General features: G+C 49.1%; 1 protein-coding gene across 6 annotated transcripts in view; it reads left to right on the top strand.

The window, feature by feature from the left end:
* The first annotated feature begins 2,656 nt into the window (after window positions 1–2,656).
* The window catches only part of MAP4K5 (mitogen-activated protein kinase kinase kinase kinase 5), a 60,941-nt gene continuing 45,655 nt past the window's right edge, over window positions 2,657–17,942 (top strand). For 3 of the 6 annotated variants that reach the window (XR_008209700.1, XM_052696540.1, XM_052696538.1), the window contains exons 1-2: window positions 2,658–2,789; window positions 2,916–3,139. Coding sequence is in view for 5 of the 6 variants with exons in the window: in XM_052696540.1 (XP_052552500.1) it covers window positions 3,041–3,139 (99 nt within the window). In the remaining variant the exon portion in view is untranslated. Of the gene's footprint in view, window positions 3,140–17,942 lie in introns of all 6 variants that reach the window. The other 3 variants (XM_052696542.1, XM_052696541.1, XM_052696539.1) reach the window with 2 other exon arrangements.

The following is a 17,942-nucleotide window of genomic DNA, read 5'->3' as shown; positions in this document are numbered from 1 at the left end:
TGTATATCTCTCTTACCTCCATTCTTGCAGCCACAGAATGGCTCTGTCAGTAGACTTGGTGCTGCTGTTACTGATATGCACTTTACAGTGTCGCTTCTAGCAGGGACTGAGACCCAGCTGGAGATGGTGGAACAAAGCACAAACCACAAGGCAGCTTTGGAGCTCACAACACGGGCTCCAGGAAACCAAACCTCCAGGTGTGAAGCAAAGGGCAACCAACCCAGCAAGGGCAAAACTGTGGTCTATGAAAGAGCTCTTGCATTACACTGCAGAGCCCTTGGATCCACAAAATGCTGTAGCAGGCCAAGTCTTAATGCACCATCTGCTACTGGAAAATGAAACGGCCTTTCCTGTGCTGTCACCTGATGGCTTGACAGGAGCAGAAAATCTGGAAAATGAAAAGCGGTGTTCAAACATTCAGCGGAGGAAGAGGGAAAAAGAAAGGACACAAACAGCTCGCTATCAGGAGTGCAGGAAGCTAATTTCTAGGGCAGAGGTAATTGTTTTGTTGAAAATCACCAGAGGAAATACAGCCCCCTAAAGGGTAAATAGTTTTTTTCTTTCCTTTATTTGCTGGCTGTTCAGGAAAACTGACGTATTTATGTTGGAGAGAATATACAGGATGTAGAAAGCTTTCAGAGTACGAGGGGAAATGAAATGTGAATCCCTTTAAGTTGGCAGTCACGTGCTTCCCTGCCTCTCTGGAAGCAAGGCAGTTTACATTTGGAGCCCGCTCCTGAAAAGCACCGTTTCCAATGAGCCCATAAATCAAAGCCCAATAAAATCAGACGTGACCGTGCAATTCCTGAGCGTCAGCACACGCAGCCTTTGAGTTCAACCTCAAACGGTGCAATAATCCTATTGAGTTGTGCTGGAGAGCCCGTGTTTGGAAGGAAAAGCTGACGCAATCAGCGGTGTGGTTTCAGGTACCTGCACGTGGTGTTCCCAAATGCGCTGCGCTAAGCTAAAAACAGGCTCCATTTTAACCTGGGAAGCTGCACTGAGCTGCTTTGTCAATGCGTTGGGCCCAGTTGGGCTGCCTGCCTGCCAAAGAGGCTCAGTCACCAAAAAGCCCATACATCTGGCATCCATTTCATTCATCCCACCAAGCTTCTGCAAACATATTTCCTGCGTTGAGTATGTGGTATTTTTTGCACCTCAGTGCTCACACCTCCTTTTGTAGGCCTTAATGGTTTTACTGTGCAGCGATACCGCTGCGGATTCCAGCATTCCTCTGCTCTGTGTCTGGGCTCTTTGGTCTATTAAATTGTTCAGCAGCCATTTCAGAGACCACGGGTGGGTTTTACTCAGGTGTTCTGCTGTACTTCAGCTGCTTTTGCTGGAAACACCCCTGCAGAGAAGGACCTGGGGGTCTTGGTGGATGAAAAGCTGAACATGAGCCAGCAGTGTGCTCTTGCAGCTCAGAAAGCAAATGGTGTGCTGGGCTCCTTCAGAAGAGAGGTGGCAGCAGGGACAGGAGGTGATTGTCCCCCTCTGCTCTGCTCTTGTGAGGCCCCATCTGCAGTGCTGTGTCCAGGTCTGGAGCCCCCAGGAAAGACAGGGAGCTGTTGGAGAGGGTCCAGAGGAGCCACAAAGATGAGCAGGGGGCTGCAGCACCTCCACTACAAAGACAGGCTGAGGGAGCTGGGCTTGTTCAGCATGGAGAAAAGAAGGCTGCGGGGTGAGCTCAGTGCAGCCTGCAGTGCCTAAAGGGAGCCTGCAGACAGGAGGGGAGTCAGCTCTTGGCAAGGGGAGATGGCAGCAGGACAAGGGGAAATGGTTTGGAGTTGAGGGAGGGAGGATTTAGGATCCACAGAGAGGCTGTGATGCCCCGTTCATCCCTGGAGGTGTTGAAGGCCAGGTTGGATGGGGCCCTGGGCAGCCTGGGCTGCTGTGAAATGTGGAGGTTGGTGGCCCTGCATGGCACAGGGGGGTTGGAGCTTCGTGATCCTTGAGGTCCCTTCCAACCCGGGTGATTCTGTGATTCTGTGAAGTAAAAATCCAACCCACACCTCCCCTGGTTCAACTCTTTCTCCAAAAGAGTGGTCAGGCACTGGAATGGGCTGCCAACCCTGGAGGTGTTCAAGGAACGTTTGGATTTTGTGTTGAGGGACATGATTCACTGAGAACTATTGGCCATAGGTGCATGGTTGGACTGGATGATCTTGAAGGTCTTTTCCAACCTTGGTGATCCTGTGATTCATGAGCCCATCACCTCACGTCCTCCAGGCAGCCACAGCCTTCTGCTATGCCACAGCTCTGACAGATGGCACCATTCCTCAGCGCTGCTTTCCATGAAGGCAGAAATGCACTGCCCTCACTAATCTGACTGCCGCCCTTCAGATATTGATATGTATGGATAAGAATCCCCTCAGCCTTCAAGCTCACACCTCGGAGGCTCTCAGCCCCACAGCCCTGCCATCTCTGGAGCAGTTCCCTGTCTGCCTGGAGCCGGGGGCTCGGCGCTCCAGACGCGGCCTTTCCGAGGCAGTGCAGTGCGGTGCGGAGGATCCCGCCGCTCGCCCCGCCGGCCGCTCGAAGCAGCGCAGCGCAGCGCTGTGAGGGCGGGCGCCGTGTAAGCGCTCGGCGGGGCGGAGGAGGCGGCGGCCGTGGAGTTGAGGGCCGCGGGTTCGAATCCCGCCGCGCCGTGGCGCTGCAGAGGCGCTGTGCCGTCCCGTCCCGGCGCGGTGCGTGCGTGGGGCCGCGGCGGGAGCAGGAAGGAGGAGAAGGGAGGAGGAAGGAGGCGGCAGCGCGGCGTTCCCTGAGCGCCGGGACAAAGGGCCGCGCAGGTAGGGCAGGGCGTAGCGGCCTGGCTGCGGAGGGCCGCCGAGCCACTCGGGGCCGGGACCTCCACCCCTCTGCCCCGCGGCCAACGGACGTTCCCAGCGCCCCTCGCCCTCCCTTTGTTTTGTCAGCCGCGGCCGAGACCCCTCCCCGGCGGGGGAGGCACTTCCCGGCTCCGCAGCCATGAGGGCCGAAGGCCGGCGGCCGCGCTAAGCGGCGGCCCGGAGCGGAGGGGCGGCCCTCGGGGCCCGCCGCCATGGAGCGGCCGAGCGGGGACATCATGCGGCGGAACCCGCAGCAGGACTACGAGCTGATCCAGCGCGTGGGCAGCGGCACCTACGGCGACGTGTACAAGGTAAGGGCCCGGGCCCGGAACTGCCGCGGGACGGCGGCTCGCGGCACCCGGCTCGGCGGCTCCGGGCCCCGCACGGAGCGCTGCAGGCGGCGCTTCGCCCGATGCTGAAGGCGGAGGGCATTTACCTGCGCGGGGAGCGCGTCGCTTCCAGCTCCCGATTAACGACTTTATCCCCGGGGTTAATAATAGCCGAGAAAGGCAGAAGCGGATTAAAGCTTTTCGGAAGCTGGAGCGGAGCTGGAGCTCGCTGCTGGGCTGCTGCTGAAAGCCGACGGGTGCTGCTCAAGCGGTTCCAGCCACAGAGGTGTGGGCGCCCCACGTTCCTCCTTGTTGCCTTTCTCAGACTGCCCGGAGCTGTGGGTGCCCATCCTTGGAGGCGCTGAGGCCGTGGATGGGTCCCTGGGCGGCTGAGCTGGGGGGCGCCCGGCCCACGGCAGATGGTCTTTGAGTCCCTTCCGACCCGGCCATTTGCTGATGGCTCCGTGAGCCCTTTCTTTTTGTCGTGATGTTTTTGGCTCGTGTATCAGCAGTCCGAATTTGTGGACTCCGTGGGCAGAATGGCTGTGATGTTGCACTTCATAATGCTGCTGACTGTACACGAAATGGGCCTGGTGTGACCAAACTGAGGAGCGTGGCTGTGCCACATGAAAGGCGCCGGTAATTGCTGCGTGCTGGGGGAGGGCTGTTTGCTAATGTTCAAATTGGAGTTTTATAGTCGGATCTCGTTCCCATCCCCCTTTGAAATGGTTACTAATGGCCTCGGGGAGTTATTTTTAACTCTTTTGTTTTCACGGTAATGGATATTTACATTCTTATTTTTTCCTTAGATTGCTATGTGCAGATCAGTCAACTGAGGAGCTGCGAGATATGGTTTAGTGCTTGTGGTAGCAGTGGTGATGGGAGGATGGTTGAACTAGTAGATCTTGCAGATCCTTTCCAACCTTGTGATTCTATGATTTCTTTGCTGGGAAATCTGGCCCGTAAAACTTAAGAAGGACATTTCAGGTTTCATAAATCTGAAACATCGCGTGCCTTCAGCTGGTTTGTTTGGGTATAGCTGCACAGCGTAGGGCAGCGTGGTGAAAAGCGACTGGCTGTGTCACAGGGAAGTGTTCTGTGTCATCCCTTTGCTCCTAGTGGAAAAAAAAAGAGACGGATTCTGCTTCTCATTATCCTGCTAATGAGTGGAGAGCTGTGCTGACATGTCCTATAGCCTCCAGTTCCGGAGCTGGCTGAGTGCAGGGCACTGCACTGTGCCCTGTAAATAACACCCCCCCTTCCCACCAAACCTCCTCTCTTTGGGTCTTGGTAAATGTCCTTCTGTTCTGCAAGGGGTCTCAGTGATAAACCCTCTCCTAGCACAACCTGAGAAATGTAAATCAAAGCCTTGGACAGAGTTGTTGCACCTCTAAACCCAGTGTGAAGTTAATGAGTTTCAAGTAGTCAGGAATCCTGCATCTGTTTCTGGGTCGTTGGTGCGCTCTTTGTTTTTGCAGAGCCTTGCAAACAGGGAGGAACTGTGTCAAGGGAATAGTGAATGGGATGGTGCAGGCTGTGAAGGCAAATACGCAAAGCCAGCTTCGTTTTTAAAAGCCACTGATGTTGTGTTCATTTTAAAAGTATCTAAGGTAAACTTCTTGAAAGCAGCTGATGTGTAAACATTGTACTTGGAGTTTTCTGTGTCCATGGTAGGGCTCTTAGCACGGATCGCTCACTGAGCGCTGTCAGCAGTGTTTATAGAAAGCCTGTCTTAGTCAATATCTGATTGTTGGGATGTCTCAGAGCTCAGGCGAGGTTTGTGAGAGCATTCTTAAATTAAGATGGAATTTTCCTCTCGCCCCCTGAAGCAGTTCCTCTGCTCCATCACTGTAATGAGTCACTGGTGTCTTCGGCACAGTTGGGTTTAGGATGCCCGAGTGAGGCAGCCCTTCTGCTGGTGGGAGCTGTGTCTCTGTTGCTTTTTGGTGGTGGTGGTTCTGGTTCATGCCTCAAATTCTTCTTGGGGCATTTGGTAGCTGTCAGGGTAATTAGTTCTCTTCTGGAAGTCGGAGGCGGGGGTTAAGCAAATATTTGTGTTCACTGTTAGGTTACAGAAACATACTTAAGTCCTTGCTAAAAATCTATGGATGCTTAAAACTAGACAGTGTTTTCTTAGCCTTGGTGTTTTTTTCTCTGTCACACGGCACACAATGGTTGCTTGTAGGGCGCTCATAAGTGCTGGATTGTTGGTGTTGTTTTAATATTTATTCTCCAAAATGCATTTCAGGGTGGGGGAGAAACCATCCTTAAATAAACATTTTCTTATCTATTCACAGCGAGTGGAATTGGATCCAAGTTTGGGCCTACCAGTCGTGGGAGTGCACTCCTCATTAAAATCCTAGTGCAATCATTGTTCCATCTGTGCAGGGAAGGGGTTTTTTTGCTTTGTATTAGAGGATTTTGTTATTGAGCTGATACCAACCCATTGCAGTAATTTCTCTCAAAGCACTGCGTTAGGCATATATTCAATTGCTGACTTCTGGAAGAGGTGATAGTGATGGGCATGGGTGCTCAGCGGATCTTAATAACTTGATAATGGTATTTTTCCCCCTTACTCCCAGTGATACGGTTGTCAGCTCAGCATCATACCCCTGAGCTCTGCAGATGTGAGCACTGCAAAGCTGAAGTCTTCATTTGGCTTTCCCAGCCAGATTTCTGTCTGCCCACTGTACTCGTATACAAGCAGTGTTTAAAAACAATCCAAGCTGGGTCGTGTACCTGTGTGGTGGCACTGGAATAGACACTGCATGTGGGTAATGCAGAAGGTGTCCAGCTGCCTGGTGTTGTAGGACAGAAAGCTGAATCACGTCTGCAAATCACCCCTTGGACACAGAAGGGAAATGGAAGCCATCACTACGCACATGAGTCCTGCTCCCACCTGCTGTCTCCTCTCTCCCATTCTCTCTTAGGTAAGCAAAGCTTTGCTTTTTGTGGAGTCATCTTCAATATTGAAGAAGGGGAGCAAAAGGATGGTTGATGTGAGCAGTGTTTTTGAATGCTCTGGTTTGGCTGAAGCCGTGGGAGACAAATGTACCAAATTAATAGCAGAAAATGCCTGTAAAGGAGACACGTTTTTAGTAAATATCACAGAAGTTTCATTCCTTCCCCTTTCCTCTGCTAAGTCTTTTTCTTATTCTCTAGGGTGCTTTTTAATCTCCTGCACCAGTTGATGGCATTCACTCAGAAGCACCCTGTGTTGTTCTGACAGCTCTCTGATTGCTGCAGGGAGATACTGAGCAATGAAGTTGGATCAACTCAGCCAGACGTTTTTCCTCACTATGAAAACAAAAGTTTGTCTTTAGCTTGCTTGTTAAAACATTTTGCTTTTTCAAGTCAACAGATGGAAAGTGGAATGGCTTTGTTTCACTACCAGTGCCCCACTATGGCTCTGATAGTTTTCAGTCAGATACTTCAGACTTTCTATGAGTACATTTTTGCAGCTGTGGACCAACTGGGTTGGCCATCCCTGATTCTGTGCTTCTATTCCTGGTGCACACACATTGCTTACGTCTATAAATTACCATAAGCTTTTATCACATGGAGAGATTTCTTCTCTTCCTCTCCATCTCCAAGCTTACAGTTAGCAGTGTTTGCTGGAGCCATGCATGTAGTCTGCATGTTCTTGTTTTTCCATGTGAAGGGTGTTTAGAATGGCATCAGACCAGCTGCTGCCGAGTTTCTTCCTGCTGTTGTGGATGTTTTCTTCTGGGAAGTTGCATGCTTCTCTTCTGGATGCAGTCAGTAAGTACTGATACATGTGTTTGCAACAGAACATACTGCTGAGAACTGAGTTACTCAGAGGCTTGCTGACACCCACTTTTAGGATATTTGGGAACTGAGGGAAGCCTTTGCTTTTCCATTTGTAATCTTTGATTTCTTCTTAATAAGCATCTTTATTGTGTAACATTCAAAGCCGTTTGGGTTGAAATATCACCTCCTGTGTACCTGTATTTCCCACTAATGCTACGTGAGGACCCAGACTCAGTGTCTAGCTGAGGGCGATGCCTTTTGAAACAAGTGCATGATCTGTGTGGGAGTATCTGTGATTTGTTTCTGGTCTGATGGCTCTCACCTCAGAATCCTCTGTCCAGCCATGTGCTGACATCATTAGGAGCTCTCCTACCTCTGCCTCCTGCTGAGCCCTGAGGCTCTGCCACCATTCTGTGGAGATTCAGTGCAGAGAGGTGAGCGTGTCTCCCTGTGCCAATTCTTCCCTGATTCTGAAAAGCAAGTAGTGTCCAAAATCTTAAAAATAAGGTCTGGTCTCTTTTCTGTGTCTTTTTGAAGAGCTCTCCTCCCAGGTATCAGAGAAGAGGAGCTGAAGGAAGTGTGGCAGCAGCTTTCAGTATGCTTCTGTCAGCTGGACCAGGGCTGCGTCCAGAAAGGCAACTACTGGTGCCAGCAGTAGTGATGGTATAGGAAGCAATGTAAAGTGTGCTGACAGCACTTGTCTGCAAGGATTATAGGCATTGTTTGCCTTGCACTAAAGCATCTCTTAAGTCATAGGGGAGCTGAGAGCCTGTTCTGTTGGGTTTAATGTCCCAGTGGCACCAGCCTTGGTTCTGATGTAGCCTCCTGCTGCAGTGTTGTTACCTGGAGCTTGTCCTTCAGGAGACGTTCTGCTGGGTGGGTGATTTTAGTTTTTTTCTCATTTATTTATGGAACAATCCAGGGAGGCTTTAATGTCTTGTGGATGTGCACAGGAAGGAGGGAATGAGGGCGTGTTGGTTCAGTCCCTGTGAGTTGCACACCTTTTTGCAGAGCAGTCTGGAACACTGGAGGTGCTTTATATGTGCTGTGCCTTTCTGCCTTCCACCTCAGAGCTCTCTTTCAAGTGCATGGTGCGGTTTCTGCATCCCCTTTGAGACACCACAAGAGCAGATGAAATCTCTGAGAAGGAGGAACAGGTGAAAGATTGTTGTGTTTGCACATCAGCATCTACTTCAGCTTCAGCCCCAGGAGATGCAGTAGTTGTTTTTAGTGCCAGCTCATCCGGATAACTTTGAATGTGACCAAGACTTCATAGAATAACCTAATCCTAGAATGGCCTGGCTTGCAAAGGACCACAGTTACCTAGTTTCAACCCCCCTGCTGTGTGCAGGTCGCCAACCAGCAGCCCAGGCTGCCCAGAGCCACATCCAGCCTGGCCTTGAATGCCTGCAGGGATGGGGCATCCACAGCCTCCTTGGGCAACCTGTGCCAGTGCCTCACCACCCTCTGGGTGAAAACTTGTAGCAAGAGGTGGCTGAGAGTTTCCAGGCTGCATCAGGAGAGGTGTGTGACACACAGATCAGCTGTGTCCTGTAGAGCAGCTTTTCCTGCTCACAAGGCCAGCACGGAGTTTGCCAGCTTTTCTGGCTGACACCAGCAACTGTCCGCCCTTCCTGCAGCTGGGAAAACAACCACGCTTGCTACCTTTATTCATGTTTGGCACCTTGCTTCTTGGTTACAGCTGTGAATGAAGAGAGGAGGCAGCATGAACAGACAGTGATTCTGTGTGTGAAATGGGTTGGTCTCTGCATACATAAAAGTTGCTCAAAGATTTTCTTTGCCTTTTTGTTAGGATCCCAGGCTTTATATTTCTTCAAAGGATCAGAATACTTTAATTCTCTCCAAATTTTGGAATTCTTCCTATCAATGAGGCCACTTTCAAGGTTTGGTGGACCTCTGGTTTGTGGTTCATGGCAGTTTTCGTTACTGTGAGCACGTCCTGGGATTTCAGTAAAAGCTCAGTGAGAAGGGCAGGATACTTTCCCACTCTATTTGCATGTAACCAGCTCTATAAAATTGCTGTCTCCATCTGCTGGGTAGTGCCCAGTGCCATCATTTTGAGCTCCAGACTTGCCTCTCCCCACGTTGTCCTGCAGGAGTGCTCTGTCACACAGAGGTCTGAGCTGCTGGCAGTTCCTTGCCTAGTTTGAGGGAGAAATTCTGCATTTAGTGCAGGGAGTTTTCCATTTTGCACTCCATCTTTTGAAATTCCTTCACCCCACAGTTACTGATTTCATCCAATGGGTAGAGCCTGCAAGGACCATCCTTGCCCCTCAAAGAGCCCAAGGTGGCAAAATGAAGACCCTGCTCTGTCTGTGGGCTGTCCCACCCACTGCAGGTGAGCCAGGAATTGCTTCCTGCCCGCTTTCAGTCAGGGCTTGGTTCAGAGGCCAGTCTGTTCAGTGGGTGCTCCTGACCCTGCCAAGGCCCAGGCAAAGGGCTCCAAAGGAGACTTGTCCTCACAGAAGCATTAAAAAGGTGGGAGCGGGGCTCTGGAGAGAAAGCTGATGTCTTCTCTCTGCTTGCATGCAGCACATTTTCAGCTGTACACAGCTAGATTTGGACTTGTTGAGATGTGAGCATTGAGGTGCTCCAGAGAGGCAGCTGCTGTTCCTACTTGCAGAGAGGAGGTCTTTGCAGGGCTCTGTTGTCTTTATTGATGTTACCTCCTTGAACTTGCTTTCTCGTGCAGCATTAAAGGCATCGTTTCTTCCCCCTAAGTAGAAATGCAGAAATGTGTGTTCAGATGTAAGTTAAGTATATTCAAGTTTATTCTGGCTGTATGTGCTAAAGAGATAAATTGTGGCTATCTCTGCCAAGAGGTTGTTTGACGGCTTGCTCCCTTTCTAATTAGGCGCAGAACAGATGAACTTACTCTGGATGGTTTATCCATTTATCACATTCATGCCCTACTTAGAGTATCTGGAGTTGTGTGTTTGGTATTTTTCAGCAGCACGCTGCCCAAGGGGCACTGTGCATGCCAAGCTGTACACTGTGCAGTTACCTCCAGGGTCAGTGAGAAGGAACAGCAAAGGCTGAGAGATGGTAAAGCCAAATATTGACTGGAATTTGACGATCTGCTTGAAGAAGCTGGAGCAGTGGTTTTGTTCTGCTCTCATCTGCAAGTATGGCTGCTTGCTGATAGAGAACAGTGTTCCATTTGCCTTCACTTGCTGTTTAATATGTGGACGTGCAAGATAAGAGATGAATGATGACCTCCTGAGAATGCAGTCATTAATCTTGATGGAAGATAAATGGTAAAGTGTTAAAGCGGGAGCGTCAGGTATTTGTGCTGTGTTTATGGAGGGTGTGAAAACAGCAGTAATTGAAATTTTTTCTTGTGATGAGTTTAGCCTGCAGGGGGTAAAAGGGAGAGTGTTTGTGTTGCTCACAGTACGTGCTGGGCTCTCAGAGGGGGGTAGGACTCAATTTAAGGAATCTGAGATGCCTTTTTCTTTTGAAGAAGCATGTGAAATACTGCCTGTATTAGGAGGGCAATTTCCATTGCTGGGATGAGGATAACAGCAGGGTATTGCAAAGGGAGGCAGCTGAACCAGGCTGCGTGTCGTGGGCATCACTTCTGTTGTATCAGCACTTCCTGAGGGCTTCCTGGGTGTGCTGAGTGTGTCTGCATAGCCAAAATACCTGGTCAGCATGAATCCTAGAATGGCCTGGGTTGCAAAGGACCGCAGTGCTCATCTAGTTTCAACCCCCTGCTGTGTGCAGGGCTGCCAACCAGCAGCCCAGGCTGCCCAGAGCCACATCCAGCCTGGCCTTGGAGGAATCCAAATCAGAGGCTTGGGCATGTCGGTGTTGAAATTCAAAGCAGTGCTTGAGTTCTGACAGTCAACTGCTTGGATCATTGTGAAGAGGCATAAGTCACTGCAGGAGCAATTGAGTACATTTCTAATTATCATCATGCCTTTAAAACTTTGCCAAACATTTCCTGTCTACAGAGCCTGGTTTCACATTTCCTCCCAGTGCCAAACTGGGGGCAGAGCTCTGAGGATGGAGAGGGCAGTTTGAGCTTCGTCGTCTGCTGTCACTTCAGCAGCCACAACTGATGGCCTTTTTAGGGTCAGAAACAGAAACGTTGTCTCTTTCTCATTCTGCAAATTCTGAGGTTTGTCCAGCTCGTAGACCGAGATGCCCTGAGATGGGCTGTGCTGGTTGGGCAGCAAAGGTCACTTCTGGGGCTTGAGTTTGGGAGGAGGAGAGCAGTGGGCTGTGGCTTTTCTCCATGAAATGACAAAATGATGAACTTGGGAGGGAGATGAAGCAGCTGCTGCCTCTATTTCTAGGAGCCTCAGTGCTTCCTGCAGCCAGCAGGGAATGCTGCATGTCAGCCAGGCGCTGGGTTTGCCATGGCGAGGTGTGGGGCCAGCTGTGTCCTCGACAGCTCCGATGCAGCGCCGTCTCAGTGGGCTGAGTTCATCTAGACGTGACAGCTTTGGCCCTCCTACTCTCTCATGGTTTCTGATTTCATTGCTTCACCCATGTGCATCATTTTCTTTGGCCGAGGGCAGCCCAAAGTGGAATCTGCATGTGATCCCTGTGTGGTTGCCCTTTGGCTGTGCGAGTTCAGTCTCCGGTGGCTTTGTGCACAGAAGGGCAGTTATGCTATCTTAAACTTCCTGAGGTGGAATACACTCGCAGGGTACATCATGTCTTCAGGATACCTTATAGCAAGTGTAGTATTACATGTGACAGCTTTGGCTTAAGGCTGGGATCTGTTTTGATTTACAGGTCTGCTTTTTGGTTTTTGTTGCTGTAGCTTCGTGAGGATCTTATCTTGTTCCTTCCACTGAGCAGGCGTATGGATTGTCAGCCTCTATCACAGTGTTCAGAGGACAAGAAGGATGCTGAGGATGCATGTTGGTGGCAGCTGAGTTAGTGCTGAGATGCAGTAACGCAGGAGCTGGGCTGATCCTTGTGTGATATCCCTTCCAACTGGGGATATCCTGGGAACTTCATGCTAAGAGGAAATTTTGCCTATGTAATGAAACAAAGAGGAATGACAAGATGGAAAATGTTTTCAACTGCATTAAAATCGGGGAGACATTCTTCCTTTTAAATACAAATTCAATCATAAGGCCTAGTTTACTGTGATATTATAACTTCCATAGCATGCACGTTATTTTCTGTCCAAAAGAGCGAGTGAGCTGGGGAGGTCAGCGGCCTGGTGGGTTGGAACAAGGCTGCTGAAGTGAAACCAGGGTTTGACAGCTGTAGAATAAGCTGTCAAAAATGCCTGTTTCTTCTTTTCTGGTTGCTTCATCTGCATGAGGGGATGAGTCCAAGTCAAGGAAGCAACTTAAAACTTGAAAAATGAAAAAAAAAAACAACCAAACAAGCACCAAACCCCTCCTGTTGGGTTAAAATAAGGTGTGAGCGGATAAGGTAGCTGTGAAATCCAGAAAGATACACTTCCACTTTATTACAGATCATATTTCCTCTCTGCACTCAATGTAAGTACAAGACATATTTTGTACTTAATCTTTCTTCTACCTTGTTTTATCTTCTTTGCTTTACATAACTTGTTTTTCATTCATTCCCTCCATTCTGGTCACTGTTTTATTTACTGACGACACCACACAAAACACCCAGACCTGTCTCCTTCACACAGCCAACTTTGTTTGGTTCCTCCTGGTTCTCTCACTGTTGGTGTATCTTTGAGGAATTGAAATTTAAGGAGGCACTCACAGGATAACGATGCTAGCATTGGATTTTGCTGCTGAAATCGGTGTTTTTCTCCTGCATTGCTCTACGTTCTGTCAGATAAATGACAATAAGGAAAAGGAAGCAGTGAGGATTTGTACTGTGCTTCAGAAGGCTTGGTCCTGAAGAAGAGTAGAAATGGCTTGCAGCTTGCTTTCTGCTTCAAAGCCATGCTTTCCTCCTAGTCTAGAAAGCACATGTTTGGGATTTGTTGCTTTATTTTTGATGGGAAAGCACAGTCAAGAGCTTTGGACCTGAATCACTGATTTCTTGAGTAATGCTTGGCAGTTCTGTCCTTGCTGTGTGCGAATTGTTGGACATTCCTCAGAGCTTCCCTGACACAAACGATGCAGGTGTCTATCTAACAGATGATATTGGTGTGTTTCTGATGTATGAGGTGGGGTTCGTGGTGCTGAGAGGCTGGGTGCTCCATTAGTTCAACTCCCTGATTCCTCTCTTGCTCTCCTTCACGTATTTTGGATTGCACGTCCTGAGTTCTTCCATCTCTGAGGAGTGGATAAATGCCCTTGCAGCTATAAGATGTGCAGTCTTTTAATGTTACTTGAATTTATAATCCATTAAAGGGAAGGGCATTTTTTTTCCTGTATCTTGATATGTGCTTTCAACCCTTTTATAACCCTTTTATGTAAGAAACCCTTTTAACTTCCATCTCCATGCGTGCTTTAATAATACGTTCAAACATCTCTTTATTTATTATTTATCTATTCATAACTTCCCCCTAATTACACCCCAGCCATTCAAGCTGTCAGCCATGTGTGCTCAGTTCTAAGCATGTCCACAGCTTCATGGACATGCTTTGGTTTGTGGCACCTTATGTGCCTCACACATGTGTGCTGTTCTGCAGGAGGGTGAGCTATTTCTATTAGCTTCCCAAAGCAATCTTACTCACGCTGTTGTGACTTGAGAAGTTGCTTTTGTTATTTTACTTTTGCTCCAGCTGCATCAAAATTTGGCTCTTTTTTTGTTTGTTTTTTTCCTCTCATGTGGTATTTGTTTTGTATCTCTTGTGCTGCATTAGTTGCTAAATAGCACTTTTGTGGTCGGGGTCTATTTCTAGCTTTAGCCTTTCAATTTTGGAAGGATTGCGCCAAATATTTGCAAACAATGGTTTGCCAAGATTTCATAGGAGGATCACAAGGAGAATGACCAACTTGGAAGCATACAGCTGCTTTCTTTTGGTGGCGTGACTTTTTTTCTGCTGAATGCTGCTGAGATGTGCACTGAGCTTTGCTTTGGTGCTGTTGTTACCCATCGGTCTTTGTCCTTCAGCAGCGATTGGTAGGAATGGGAATTGAATGTTTCGTGGCTGCTGAGGTCTGTGGCAGAGCTGGAGAGACACTTTGCTGGTACGCATCCTGGGCCTGTTCCCTCTGCAGGAATAAAAGGAGTTGGCCTAATGTTGTTAATGAGCCTTCAGTCCTTTATGGCCTTGAGTAGGAAAGTGTGTGTAGTCATAAAACCGTAGAATCACAAAGGTTGAAAAAGACCCCCAAGGTCATCAGTCAGACTGCTCCCCTACCACCAGTAGTTCCCCACCAAATCATAGAACCACAGCATGGCCTGGGTTGCACAGGAGCACAGAGCTCATCCAGCTCCAAGCCCTGCTGTGTGCAGGTCGCCAACCAGCAGCCCAGGCTGCCCAGAGCCACATCCAGCCTGGCCTTGAATGCCTGCAGGGATGGGGCACCCACAGCCTCCTTGGGCAACCTGTGCCAGTGCCTCACCACCCTCTGGCTCAAAAACTTCCTCCTCATATCCAACCCAAACCTCCCCTGTCTCACTTTAAAACCATTCCCCTTGTCCTATCAAACCATGTCCCTCAGTACAACACCTGAATGTATCTTGAACACCTCCAGGGATGCCCACCACCTTCCTGGCAGCCCATTCCAGTGCCTGACTGCTCTTTGGCAGAAGAAAATGGATGGCTGTGCTGGTAGTGCTGCTGCAGTGTGAACTCGCTGACACAAGTAAAATTAGCATGTGAATCTTTGTCCTTAGTTTATTCTGGAAAGTGCTGTGGTTATGGCTGTGAGAGATGGATCTCTTTCAGGGTGCTGAATCTGTGAAGTCTCTGTTAGGGAAGTGGCTTCTGAAAGCCTCTGTGCCTTCTCCCCATAGAAGAGCCTGGTACGGCTCTCAATTAAAGATCCAGCTGGAAAATTGCAGAGTGAACAATTGCCTTCTGGCTGTTTCTGCCTCCTAAAAGAGAAAGAGCTCTGAAAATAAGAAGGTGCTCTTAGGTATTATTTTGTAACTGCTCAGATTAGATTGATGTCTGCTTTACAGGTGAGCTGCCTTGGCACACCTGCAGAGATTAACAGAGCACTGCGGGGACTCGGGGTGGCAAATGTGCTTGTTGTGTCTGGCACAAATCTAATCCCACACAGTAAGATCTGCTTTAGGATTTTGTAGACTCATCCCACTTACGCTCTGTTCCTTATAGCTGTCCTATCACACTTCTTAAACCCCTGCAGAGCTGGAGCTGCATGAAGGGGAAGATGTTTGGTGTCTGTTGTGGAGATGCTCTCAGTGCTGAGCAGAAGGGCCTTTATTCAGCCCAGCACTCTGTGGGTTTGCTTGGGATGAAGGATTTGTTTATGTGATGGAGTCGGGTTTGTTTATTTCAGATCAAACAAACAAAAATACACGTAGGATTGTCTGGCAGTCACGTCTAGGTGAGCTTGGTACATGCTGCTAGGTAGGAGGTTGGTGCAGGGGAATGTGAGGAATATAGGTCAGTCATATACCACATCTGGAAAGGTGGGCAGAGGCTGCTCATAGGGCGTGATGGCTGGTGTTGGGACGGGCTGGAACGTGCTCAGTTCATCTGAGCTGTATCAGGACCTGCTGGTTTAGGCTGCAGAGCAGGCAGAGCTCAGCAGTCAGCCTGCAGCCCGAGGAGGTGACCCTTTGGCTTTTGTTCTGTCCTGACCCCGAGGCCAGGGCTTATGTGGGGAGATTGGGAGCCACTTGTTTTCTTTGCAGCCATGAGCTGCCATGACTGGTCTCTGTGCCCATGTTAACCTTTAGCTGCAGACGTTCAAGGGTTGTTTTCTCAGAGCTTTCAGGGAGTTTGGTTCCTTCTACAAATGTGCTTTGCTAAGGCGTGATGCTGTAAAAGGTTTCAGTGTCCTTCTCTTGGGAAGGATAGCAATTCTAGACTGGCACAGCAAATTAACTTCGTTTTGCTTTTAAACGTTTTGTGAGGAGCTCTGGAGTTGCATGTTTTAGAAAGGAGGCTGTTCCCATTATCCGTGCTGGGAATTTCAGAACAGGACAGAGCAAGTTAAGAGTTGCGAAGAATCAGAAGTCAGAAACTAGAAGGCAAATGACTGAACCTCCATTTCAGTGGCTGGAAGTCAGGGGACCTTTGGGAGGTGGAGAAAAAGCAAGCAGCAGATGAGACAGCGAAGCATCGTGGTCACTGATGAGTGGAGCTTGGCAAGGAATGAATAACATGGGGCTGTGTGGGAGGGTTGCCACAGGAGCTGCAGTTCTGATTAGATTAAACGAAGCCTCAGTTGAACAAATGAATCTGCTGGTGAACTGGAGGGTTGATCCAAGCCTGGAGATCAGACACAGGCATAGGCATGAGGGGGATATTTCACTGTGGAAATTGAAGACAGTGATTTGGAAGTTGTGGTATTGGCGTCCAAATCTTGCCCTTCTTTTCCTCAGTGTTGAAGAAGAAAGCAGCTGGACAAGGATAGTGGTAGAGTATCACAGAATCACAGAACTGTAGGGGTTGGAAGGGACCTCCAGAGATCATCGAGTCCAACCCTCTGCCAAAGCAGGTTCCCTACAGCAGGTCACACAGGTCGGCATCCAGGCAGGTCTTGAACATCTCCAGAGCAGGAGACTCCACCACCTCCCTGGCAGTAGTATGGTTGTACTTGAGCAGTGGTTGGACTTGATGATCTTTAAGGTCTTTTCCAACGTGAGCAATTCTGTGATTCCATAAAGGAGGCTGAGCACGCAAAGCTGAACTTCAAATGTGCACATAAAGCAGTTCTGCTTTTGTCTGCCCAAACCCCCAGCCCTCCTGGTGCTGCATCTCTTCACTTTGAGTTTGCCTTTGGGACACACAGCTTGTGCTGTGCCTGGGTTTGTCCTGTAGTGGGACATCGGGGGGGGGGGAGAGGAGAAAAAAAAAGCAGTCCTTGTATTTTATCTTGAACACAGGCTCTCTTGTTCTGTAGGATTAGCATGTAGCTGGTAAAATATTCTGGAAGAGCTGTGTTCATTGGGGTGCTGTCACTCCTCCCATAGCCAAGAAAGGGGGTGACCAAATAACCACCCAGCCCTTCTTTCACTACATACATGCTATATATGATGTAGAGCTAAATAAGGCCCACTTTAACAATTCTGTGATTCAGAGGTTAATTCTGTGGCTCACCCCATTCAAACATGCCCTCATTCTTGTCCCATTCTTGTGTCAGTCAAACTTCCTTCTGTAACTTTGCAATCATTCTGCCAAAATCCCATAGTTTTAATTTTCACTCTAGGCAATGTAGACCATAATTTTTAGTTTTGAGTCTCACAAAATAGAACAGGATCAGTGCTAGCAGGCAGCAGAGGCTCTGGCTTCCTTCTGCAGTCTGTCGGGGAAGTCGGGCTGTTCTTCTGTGGCGTGGGAAGCGCGGCAGGGAGCTGACGGGGATGTGGGCTCCAGCACAGGAGGGAGCTGGGCCACGGCCAGGCTGTGGTCTCTTAGCCTGCAGCGTCAGAGCTGGCTGTAAGAACTATTGTAAGAAATGGGTGAGTTCTGTCAGATTTCATGTTTGGTAAAACGTCAGGATTGGCTCACAAAGGCTGACTCCCTCAGTACTGCACCGTCCTTTTTAACATAGCCCAGCAATGCAAACTGTGTACCACGGGGAAGCAGTTTTTAGCCTTCACCATCTTTTGTTTTTCATGATATGTGAGATAACCGCCATTCATTATTGATGAAGTTTTCAGCAGACAGAAGGGTAAAGAGTAGAAAGGCTGAAAAAGCAAGAGGTGGCAACAGACAGAGGTGTAGGTACGTATGTAAAGTGGGTGCTGTTGTCGGAGGGATAAAAGCTGATAGTTGCACTTAGGGGTGGGTGGCTCTCCTGGGAAGCTTGCTGAATGCCTGCAACTGACCCTCCAGACAGAAGATCTGATGCAGTTCTAGTATCTGTGAGCAGCCCAACAAGCTGCTGGGCCCTTGCTGCTAAGAGGGCTGTTGGTGTCCTGGGCTGCCTTAGGCAAAGTATTGTGGGCAGGTCAA

This window comes from Tympanuchus pallidicinctus, unplaced genomic scaffold (genome assembly GCF_026119805.1).
Source record: "Tympanuchus pallidicinctus isolate F22 unplaced genomic scaffold, pur_lepc_1.0 scaffold3, whole genome shotgun sequence".
Lineage (NCBI taxonomy): Eukaryota > Metazoa > Chordata > Aves > Galliformes > Phasianidae > Tympanuchus > Tympanuchus pallidicinctus.
This window is presented reverse-complemented; position numbering and strand designations above follow the sequence as displayed.